The 10,976-nt window shown below is 48.4% G+C and overlaps 3 protein-coding genes across 3 annotated transcripts; 1 reads left to right on the top strand and 2 right to left on the bottom strand.

Moving 5' to 3' along the window:
• Nucleotides 1-488: 488 nt before the first annotated feature.
• On the top strand, nt 489-2,130 carry N7537_005933 (AP-2 complex subunit mu; the record flags this gene model as incomplete). The annotated part of the gene is made up of 3 exons (XM_056896990.1): nt 489-825; nt 884-1,874; nt 1,938-2,130. 3 exons carry the CDS (start codon nt 489-491, stop codon nt 1,942-1,944), a joined length of 1,335 nt encoding a protein of 444 aa, XP_056752775.1. The 3' UTR covers nt 1,945-2,130.
• A 657-nt stretch (nt 2,131-2,787) lies between these two features.
• N7537_005932 (uncharacterized protein) lies at nt 2,788-3,594 on the bottom strand (the record flags this gene model as incomplete). Its single annotated transcript, XM_056896989.1, has 1 exon — nt 2,788-3,594. One exon carries the CDS (start codon nt 3,592-3,594, stop codon nt 2,788-2,790), a length of 807 nt encoding a protein of 268 aa, XP_056752774.1.
• A 3,248-nt stretch (nt 3,595-6,842) lies between these two features.
• Nucleotides 6,843-8,833, bottom strand: N7537_005931 (putative C2H2 finger and ankyrin domain protein; the record flags this gene model as incomplete). Its single annotated transcript, XM_056896988.1, has 2 exons — nt 6,843-8,731; nt 8,785-8,833. The coding sequence occupies 2 exons, from the start codon at nt 8,831-8,833 to the stop codon at nt 6,843-6,845; spliced, it is 1,938 nt and encodes a 645-aa protein (XP_056752773.1).
• Nucleotides 8,834-10,976: the final 2,143 nt, after the last annotated feature.

Here is a 10,976-nt window from a genome sequence, read left to right as displayed (position 1 = left end):
CATGGATTGATCAACTTCATTCCAAAGCCAATACTTTTGTCCCTAGTCTAAAATGATCTCGTCAATGTTTCGTGGCCATTCTCATCCAAATCCGGATATTGTCTTAGATTACCCAAATTCTTCCAAATTGCCTTGGAATCCTCATGTCGTCCTGTGTGCCTAAACGCTCTTGCAGCAGATTCTTCCATTCAACATCCATATCTGTAAGCCCGAAAGAGGCCGAGACATAAGCAACGTAGATATCACATGCCTTAGCTGAAGATATCAGTCTTGTCGATTTTTCTTCTTCTTTTCTTTTCTTTTGGATGTTTAGGATATTAGCAGAGTTCAGACGGCAGGAGAATACATGCACCTAAAATATATGTAGTCGGTTCATCCACTGGAGTTGACCTCCTTTTATACCTCAGGCGGTGTCGATCTACCCCCACCCCTGTTTCCGCAGCTCTCCAACTTCCATTCCCAGGAGCAAGTCGACTCATCACAACAATATGCTCTCGGGGATCCTCATATTTAACCAGAAGGGCGAAAACCTCATTTTTCGCGCCTTCCGCAGCGATTGTCGTCCGCGACTAGCCGACATCTTCCGCATTCAAGTCATCTCTAATCCCCAGGTGCGCTCGCCGATCCTGACCTTGGGCTCGACGACCTTCAGCCATGTCAAACACGAAAACATCTATTTGGTAGCTGTGACCAAGAGCAATGCCAATGCCGCGCTGGTCTTCGAGTTCCTCTACCGGCTGGTCATGCTGGGCAAGAGCTATTTCGGGAAGCTCGACGAGGAGGCCGTGAAGAACAATTTCGTCCTGATTTACGAACTGCTCGATGGTAAGAGATGGAAAAGGCCCAATGCTCTAGAAGCAGACCCTAACAATTGATGACATAGAAATCCTCGACTTCGGATACCCCCAGAACACCGATCCAGATACCCTGAAAATGTACATCACAACCGAAGGCGTCAAATCCGCCATCGCCAACAACCCAACAGACTCCTCCCGAATCACCCAACAAGCAACAGGCGCTATCTCCTGGCGCCGCTCCGACATAAAATACCGCAAAAACGAAGCCTTCGTAGACGTAATCGAGGACGTCAACCTCCTGATGTCCGCAACAGGCACCGTCCTCCGCGCCGACGTCAACGGCCAGATCGTCATGCGCGCCTACCTATCCGGCACCCCAGAATGCAAATTCGGCCTGAACGACCGTCTCCTTCTAGACACCGGCGAGACCTCCAGCAACATGAATAACCCGGGCGGCGGCAACGGACTCAACACATCAAAGACCACGCGCGCTGCGGCAGGCTCCGTCACGCTGGAAGACTGCCAGTTCCACCAGTGCGTGAAGCTGGGCCGTTTCGACGCAGACCGCATCATCTCCTTCGTGCCGCCGGACGGCGAGTTCGAGCTGATGCGCTACCGCGCCACAGAGAACGTCAACTTGCCTTTCAAGGTGCACCCGATTGTGCGCGAGATCGGTACTACAAAGGTCGAATACAGTGTTGCTATCAAAGCCAATTACAGCTCCAAGCTCTTCGCTACAAATGTCGTTATTCGGATCCCCACGCCGCTTAATACTGCCAAGACTACGGAGCGCACGAGCCAGGGCCGCGCCAAGTATGAGCCGGAGCAGAACAATATTGTCTGGAAGATTGCGCGTTTCTCCGGACAGTCGGAGTACGTGCTCAATGCTGAGGCAACGCTTACGACCATGACGCATCAGAAGGCTTGGAGTCGTCCGCCGTTGAGTCTTTCGTTTAGTTTGCTCATGTTTACCTCGTCGGGTTTGCTGGTGCGCTATCTTAAGGTCTTTGAGAAGAATAACTATAGCTCTGTCAAGTGGGTGCGCTACATGACTCGCGCAGGGAGCTATGAGATTCGGTATGTGTTTTATCTTTCCACTGGTGGTATGGGGTTTGTCGCTAACTCAATCGCTTCATTTAGATTCTGATTATTCTCGAAATTTCGAGGTGATTTTGGTTCGTGTGGGAGATAATTCCAACGAGCAGTGTTGATATCAATGGACTTGAGTCCAGTTTCATGTTAATTTTACTTTGCGCAGCACAATTGGTGTCTGGCGTTGGATGGAGCCGTATACATACTGGATTTTTCACAAATATCCAATTCCTCATTTCCCGTACCTTGAATATATGCTTGTAGGTGAGTTTTGAAGTTAAGCCCTAGGGGTATTCAGAATCATGGCAAATTTTTGAAGTTGCATTGATAGCAGGTTTTCACTCTGCTCCAGGTATATCCATACCAGGCCTCATAGGGTCAGATCAAAGTCTGGCCTTACCAACTGAGCCGAGAGAGCCGGTTGGTCAAAAAACAATAAAATACGATGAGACGATTGTAACTAGCATGCATTGAGCGATAGTCAAAATATACGTCTACTTATAGTGGGAATAATAGATTATTAAAAATATAAGTTAAGTTGGTAGTAGTAGATAGTAGTACAATTCCCAAACAAACGCAGGTGTGGAAGAGTAAGTCACACAAAAAGAACAGTATATGAGCAGGAAAAAAGAAACAGAAGCATATTCACATAGCCCGAGTAGAACGGAACTCACAACACCGGACAAAGTAAAAGAAAACAAGCAATTTGTGCTGGTCAATAGACAACAAACCGAAAAGAAAATAAACAAGTCTCACAGATACAAGAAGGTATGATAATACAGGGGTGTTTTGGCAAAGAAATCAAGCCAAGGCCAACGGGAATAGGGTCAGTCACAGGGTGGTACAGAGATCATATAATACATTAATAAGAGACGGTGATAATTGCCATGGGCAATATTCAACGTCGACGCGGGCGCAGGCCGACACGACCCTCACCAATGAGGGACCCCCATCTGGGCCCGACGTGGCTGCGGCCCATTTGGCGCGCGCACTCATCCCATTCTTGTTGGGAGAGGCTAAATTTCTCAAGGACCAGCTCGAGAAGGCGTTGGTCTTCTTCGGGGGTCCAGTCTTGTGGAGCCGAAGGAGTGTGTTCCTCTGTCACCTCGATGGAGGGCAGAGGCGCGTCTGGGTTGATGCGTGAGCCAGCCTGGATGTCATAATCCATCTGGCGACGAGGAGGAGAGGGAGGAGATTGGGTGACAGGAGGAGAGTGTAGAGAGTAAAAGTCTGTGGAGGAAAGGCCGAGAGGCATATTGTAAGGAACGTGACGGCGGCGTTTGGGAGTCGCGAAGCGGTTGCGCGGGCGACTCATCTCCACGTCGCTGTCATCGTCATCGAAAATGTCGCGGCGGCGCTTGTTTGCACCGCGCGCGGGTGCGGATGGAGGAGGGGGTGGTGAGAGAGCGGCGGTTCTGGGTGGTGGTGTTTGTCTAGGAGAGACTGGGCGCGCGGCCTTTTGCGATCGCGGTGAGCGACGGGGTGTGTTGAAGGGGAGGGGGCTCTGGAGGCGTTGGGAGTTCACCGATCGCGATGAAGGCGTGGGTGATCTGTTGAGTAGAGACTGTAGTGCGCGGCAAGTGCCGAGGAGACCGTTGCCTGATGGAAATCCTGTGTCGGATGGGGGAGGAGTTGAGAATAGGCGACTGGGAGTGAAGCGAGACGACCGGCGCACTTCGCATGGGAGGGCGGATGGGAGAAGCATGATTGTAAATATAAATTGAATTGAGCGATTTGAGCGATTTGAAGTTGGTTTGAAGATAAATGATATTAAAGAGAGAGAGTCAACGAGTTGTTGCGCGGTCGCGCGATTTGTGGGTAGGCTGCGATTGCGCCGGAGGCAGTTGCGATGGGCGACAAGGGAGTTGAAAATGCGAAAATGAATGGATGATTTTGTCGTTGAAATGCGCTTCAATTTGCACCTTTTCCGGGGGATGCGACAGCAAGTTGGTGATATGACTGTTTTGGCGAGTTGTTGTAGGGAGAAGAAGTTGGAGGGGAAAGGCGATAAAAAGAAAATTGGGGCCGCAAACGGCCAAGCGAATGATCTCCCGTGCAACGTCAGGTTTATGTTAGGTCACAAAGAATGTGTATGATCTATTCTTGATTGCAATAAGTTCAAATGAACTATAAAAAACTTGAAACACTTGAAAAAGAAGGGAGTGTATGAGAAAGATCCCAAAAAGGGTCAACGAAAGTGATGATAGGATAGGAATACTAGATAGAAACAGGAATGAAGGCCTTGCTACCTTTCTAATATACTTGTAGCTACTCAAGAGCTTGGAACTGTAGAACTTCCAGTGAAACAGTATACTAAGGAGTCTAGGACAAGAGGGATTACATGCAAGGCACATACAAAGAGAGGGCAACAGGCACGAGGCACCCCTGAGACACTTTTTCCAATTACATTTCCTATTTGGGCAACAGATCGACCCTCGAGTTTCTTTGAATTTGTGTGGTAGATCATGATTGTATTGTGCAAGGGAATTGAAGCCTGTAACGTCAATGGCGTTGGGCTACATACCAAGTATCTGAGCACAGCCCTAGAGGTTAGACGCGCTAGGTCATTTATTTTCTTGATCTCCTGATCTCCATCTTTGCCACTGGGGGATGTCGCGTTTTAATAATGATCTCAAAGAGGGTGAGGTTCCCTTTCTACTGTTCTCCTACCAAAGGCTTCTACCCTTCACCAGCCTAGGAGACTTGTTCCCTGCCATACCAGCCCTCTAGGACTCTAGGACTATAGGACCTTTGAACACTGGCCTATGACCCTACTCTTAGATCTTGTAAATATCCTAGTGGAATGATTGAATTGTGGCATTCATAATTTTCAGCGCGTTGACGCGTTGACGCGTAACGCGTAACGCGTAACGCGACGTGGAGTGCCAAGACTTTTGAGGCACATTTGCCCTAACGTGCTGTATGAAGTATACTCTACCAATGGACTACAGCATGTATAGTGTGAACAAATGGACCACACTCGTGGGTCAATGCTTAAAACGCCATGTGCCCTGCAGGGTCAACCAGGGTCAACCCACTCGGGGGATTTTCTATACTGTACTGTAAGAAATCTGGCTGCCCTTGCTTCTCCTCACAGGGGGGGGGGAAGTACTCCGGCCAACTCGTGCAAAGATACAGCCTGCATTATCTTGCCGAGTCTGCAGAGCTCTGCATCTACCACATTGTGGGGTGCAGACTGTCTGCACAATGCGGGCCGACAAGCCTGCTACAGATCCAGAACGCATAGACTCATCGCTACACTAATTACGGTATACAAATAGTTGGTAAATAATATTTTGTTCGTGCCGATCGAAAAGGGTGTCTGCTCCTTGAAACCCAGCTTAACTAGAAAGGCTGACAGCGCCACTAGACCCATGACGGACTGAGACCCGTCTACAATACCGAGTGGAGAGCCTTCAAAGTACCCCGTAGCCACTCTTCATTCCAAGACCCGTGCTCCCAGCCACTGATCAAAATCCAACCTAATGCAAGGGGTAGCCCGAGATAGAATTATCCCCGGGGGTCATATGCTCACACGAGGTTAGGCTTCAGGAAGTTAGGGCACAAGGAAAACATCAATAGTACAGTGCAACAAATACCCAATCTAGAATAGATCCAAGTTTTTAATTTCCAAGTTTTTCCTCTCATATCCACGGATGGATGCTATCTAAGCTTCTCCTGCAAGATCCTGTGGCGTTCATGCAAGACATAAACCCCTTCCCACGGGCCCTGATGTCGATCATCTCCACATTCCTTTGGTCGACAAGCCCTAATGTGGCTGGGATACTACTTGCCCCTCTAAGTCCTGCCTTGGGGCTCAGAGAGCAAGATACTAAGGTTTCAAAAGGTTCACATTTATGGCCTCATCTTAGACATTGCTCAATATGGCAGTTCTCTTGCAACATCACTCTTGTCCTGTCTTGCTTTCTGGGGCCAAAATGTATGATGCCGCTGGCGATCATCCCTCTAAGCCTGGTATCATTTACTCCATACACTATTGCTTTTTCTTGGGAGTACTGTTATAGCTGACAGGAAGTTGTTATTGGGTCTAGGGGCTGTGTTCTATTCCGTCGCCCTAGATAGGTACGGCGACCCTTCTAAAAGAAGGTCTATAGAATCGGACTTTATGTACCATAGTCTCTCTAGTACTTCAATGGCTATCAAAGAAGAGCTTGGTTCACAGCACTCAAGGTCATTTTGTAAACCGAGGTCATATACTCCGAGTTATGTGTACAATCAACCTCCCCATTGCTCGGCCACCCATTGGCATGAAAGTGAGACCATCTATCCAGGCTCGCTACCGATCAGCACCCCTCATTTCTGTATTGAGTTCCCCTCTTCTCCGCCCCCTGCCCTACTCTCACGATCACACGATAAGGATTCGCTATTCTTTTCAGAGACTACTAACCTTACCCGAGACATAGGGATAAAAATAAAGAGGCTACCTAAGTAGAAGTGGGCACACTAACTAGGCCCTAGATGCATAGTGCCCAATAGACGGTGGACGCCCTCCTATCCTATCCTTATCCGCGTAGTCCAAGTGATAACTATTATTGCCTTCCATTGCCCCTTCCTGTCCCTCTGTGGGCCGTGGACTATATACTCGAAGGTTCAAGAACTATTGCCTGTGTAACTTGCTTCCTAGGGATAGTTATTGAGTGATGATGAAGTATCCTCTCGCTTTGCCGAGGGCTATCCCCCATGATACTAGCCACCTTGGCTCTCAAACTTTTAACCCCATTTTATGCTTGCTTCAAAGTAGAGAATTCCTAGGCCTATTGCTTTATAGGTAAAACAATGGCGACGAAGAGAAGATATGCTAGAAATAGACAATGTTTTTTTTTCGTCCATGGTAAACCCACAGCCAATATCTACGTAGGAACGGGATATTCATGGCGATAATCACGCCGTCGCCGTCAAAACTTCAATGCTCAAAGGGTATCCAACAAAACCTCATTGGCCTTGCATTCTCTTGAAGCGCTCCTCCGCAGCCCTCGCTCTACGCTCTCTCTCTAATCGCATCCTCATCTCAGGCGTCATACCTCTAGTCTCCTCATCTCTCCTTTCGGCCGCAGTCTTCTCAACAGCGCCCACAGTACGACCACCGGATTTAGTTGTTCTCGGCCGCGCCGCCTTCTCAGCCTCTTCGCGTTTCAGGCGATCCAAGCTAGCCTTACGCCGGGTGGATTCTTCCTCCTCGGCAGCTTTGCGTTCTCTCTCAGCCCGACTATCAGCGTCGGCTTTGGAGACCGCTGATGGCACCTTGGCTGCTTCCCAGTCCCATTTTGACTCGCCGAGATCGTGGCGAGCAATGCGGAAGGCGTCGCGCGTGGCTCGGTCGCCGGTGAGTTCGAATGGAGTTCTGCCTTCGTTATTTACTGCTGTTGGATCAGATCCAGCTTTTGTGAGAAGGGCCGTGACTACGGCTGGTGCATCAAAATTTGCGGCAAGATGGAGAGGTGTGGGACAGCGGAAGTTTTGTGGCGAGTCGGCAGGCGTAAAGGTGAAAGAAGAAGGTATGGAGTTGTTTGTGATATAGGACATAAGGGCGGGAACCTTTGAGCGGCGAATGAGTGCCTGCAGTTGGGATGTGTGCAACAAGGCAGCTTCCTCTTCTTTTGAGAGCTTCGGCTTCTGTGGTTGCGGTTTTGGGACAGTCGTAGATGGTTTTGACTCCTCCTCTCGTCGCTTGGCTTCAGCCGCAGCCAGTGCGGCTTCATCCACCTCGCTGACCTTCATTCTGGTCAATTCCTTGAAGGACCGCATGAGCTCCCCTTGAGTCGCACGGCGAGTGTTGAAAGGGAACCCTCGTATACGAGGATCGTTCTGCCTGAGGACCTGTCCGTCATATTGGCCGAAAAGAGTCTTTCGATTTGTCTTTCCCGTAGCTCTGACGAACAACAGCTCGGCTGTGTCAATCATCTCTCGCCAGTCTGACAACACATCTCTGATATCTTTCTCAAGTGCAGCCTCGTTGTACCGGCGCAGGCTTGAACCTGCTGAATGGGCAGCACCGCGCGACGCATCACTTGCAGATTGCGAGCCACCCTGCTTTCGCCGCGTAGTGTATCGGTGGAACGTTTTGTGTGCAATGACCCGAGCCTGTCTGTCTTCAACTCCTCCTTGCTTTCGGTGGATCTCCGGTGCTAGCGAAACCAACATAGCCGCGAAGTGGCCACCGCCGATCATGCACATGAAAATGTGCGGGCCCGAAGCAGTGGGGTCTGGCGCGCTGCTTGCCTTGTTGGTGCGCGCTTTAACTGGTGCGAGCTGCTTTCGTCGCAAAGTATCAACCAGGTGGGCGGGCTCATCCTGCTCGACGTTTGAGAAAATGGCCCTGTAGACGCCTAGGGACTTATTTGATGGCAATCCCGAGCTAGATAGCCAGAATATGGGGTATTTCGGCGTGATTGGTGTCTCAGTCATTTCCGGATCTTCATTCGGATGGGATAGCATGGCCTGCTTTTTTAGCAGGGCGGACAACGTTGTACCCGCGCCCCCTTCTGCATCCTCCTCCTCTGTCTCCGAGGACTCAGAACCAGATATGGACTCGTCTAGTTCTCCGATTGCCTTCACGAATTCGATTTCCTCCAGAGGCGCATTCCCCCGCAGCTGGGCCTTGATATTATACCGGTGGTGGTCCGAGCGGACATGGCTGCGCTGTTCCTGTACACTGTTGTAGGAGACTCTGCAGAGGGAACATAGGTTGGAGGTCGCGATCGCAGAGTCCTGCGCCGCTAGTTCGAGGTCTACCGAAGAGGGTTCGGGTTCTTGTTCGGCGACAGGTTGGCTTGTAGTCTTGGCCGTTAAGCTTGCAAGAAGTTCTGGCGGCAGATCGTACACTGGAAAGATCAGCGGAATGGATCAACGACGATATGGGGCTTCGGATGCGTACCATAGAGAGGCCTTTTCAAGAGCTCCTCCATTTGAGTCGTGTCGACCATGATGGGCTGGGCGAATAATGTGTATTAGGATCGTGGTGCCCCTCCAATGACGCTTATAAGTGGGCTCTTACCGCCTAAGAGCGATGCGGGCACTATGTGGACTATACGCGCTTCGCCGTCGCTTTTATGTCTAGATGCTGAATCTGCAATGATTTTGAGTCATATTTGGAAGTTTGCTCAGCCTCATTTAGGACCTCGAGAACGTTCTTTTTCCATGAGTAATTCTAAGGCTTGTGCCCAGGTGGGCCGTGCTCGCTAATACCAACGAGTCGGCCTCCCGATTAGGAAATCACACCCATGGACATTCTTTTCTATGCCCTACGGCTTCATACAGTATAATTTGTGATAATCCTTTTTTCACCTATCGCTAAATAGGTATAGCTATCTACTTTGTATACGCTTTACGCTTTACGCTTTTCTAGCACATGTAGTCACGTGATTCAGAACGGGATTGTATATTATGACGTCACTTCCATCTGCTTCTCTTATTTCGATTCCTTCTCTCAAGGTTCACTTGATGTCGGCACAAGAGGTCTAAAAGCCCTACCGCAATAATTATCAAGAATTTTATGTCATATATATCAAGCGGCCTTCTAGAGAAGAAATTGATTCAGGTCATAGTACTTATTCTAGGATTTTATGTGCTCACGTACCCATTGGAACGGTCCGCCCCATGTTTCTCTCTTTATTATTATAAAAGCTATTAAAGCTTCTGAGATTTTTATATCTAGAATTTCTAGATCAATCGACCCTTTAGAAAGCCAATTGCTAGAACATCTAGATGGCCATTGAGATAGGACCCTTGGGCTCCTTGTGTCGACATCTGCTACTGCCGACTCTCTTTCTATAAAGGCGATAATGCTAGTGACAGAAAGATAATGGTCAAGTGGACATTTCGAGCTATTTTTACGTTCTTACTGTCTGGATTAAGGATGATTATTGGATCTAAATATTTTATAATGAAAAGTCATATATAGTTAGGGTATAGTATGGGGGAGAGTGGTCGATATCGATGTGGCTGAAGACTGGCGACTATATCCGACGTTATGATATTTGCATTATTTGGATATATCTATACGATATCTAGTTCGCATCCTACATAACCACATGCCCATGTTGTATTTGCCTTTCAGTGGTCTTAATACAGTCTGAATCAACAATATTAACCTATCCCGGAAGTCTCTCCGAATTGACTGTTCCCAGTTCCTGGATTGAATGTTGGTGGGACTTAATCTGACGAAAAACTTGAGAAATAAATGGTTCCAGTGTTTTGTAAGGTAGAAGACACGTAAGTTTCGGTAGACCTCGAAAACTAATCACACTCCTTGATTTGGAGGAAATATTTGATACCAGATTTACCAGGGCTCGGGATATACGAAGTCTAAAACAGAGACCCCCAGGAGCCGTACGGGCCCCACGGACTCCGCGGATTCCGCGGGCACCGACGGACAGGAAGGTCTTCTAGTCTGCCACTAATTCTTTGTCCACAACCTTCTCGATTTTTACTTACACATATATTTGCTATTGCTGTTCAATTTGTCTGTAAATATGTCTGGGCACTTCGAGCACTTCGAGCACTCCGAGGATGATACTCCCTTACATTCGGGACGGGCAGTAGGAGCTCCACACATTTGATAGCAAGTTGATATGCAAACTAACTTTTAAGTGTGATCGATGTCGCAAACGAAAGGTTAGAAATCGGTCTACTATATTTATTATATGTCCCAGTTTCTAACTTAAAGTCTCAGATACGTTGTGATAAGACGTTCCCTTGTTCAAATTGCCGATGCGCGGGCTCAGACTGCAAGGCATCCAACCGTGCTGCTAGACAGAAAAGATCACGAGTTTTGATATCATCTCAATAGTAAGCTCAAATATATCGAATTATGTAGTGTCGTATGTTAATTCTAGTTTATAGTGAAGAGAAGATTGATCTTATCGACAAAAAGCTCAGTCGACTGAATCGTCTTGTCGAATCGCTTATCACAGACAATCCAGTGGGATCGATGGGAATATCTCTCAATCACCGAGATAATTCGAATCCTGTATTTGTATCGCAAGATATACCATCCCGAAGCACGCCTGTGGGCTCACCCACCTCGGAGGTAATCACTATGAACGCTCAATCGTCCAACAATCAAGT

Source organism: Penicillium hordei (genome assembly GCF_028827395.1).
Source record: "Penicillium hordei strain IBT 12815 chromosome Unknown utg000003l_segment0_segment0, whole genome shotgun sequence".
Lineage (NCBI taxonomy): Eukaryota > Fungi > Ascomycota > Eurotiomycetes > Eurotiales > Aspergillaceae > Penicillium > Penicillium hordei.
The sequence above is the reverse complement of the archived record's forward strand: the minus strand, read 5'-3'. Positions and strand labels throughout refer to the sequence as shown.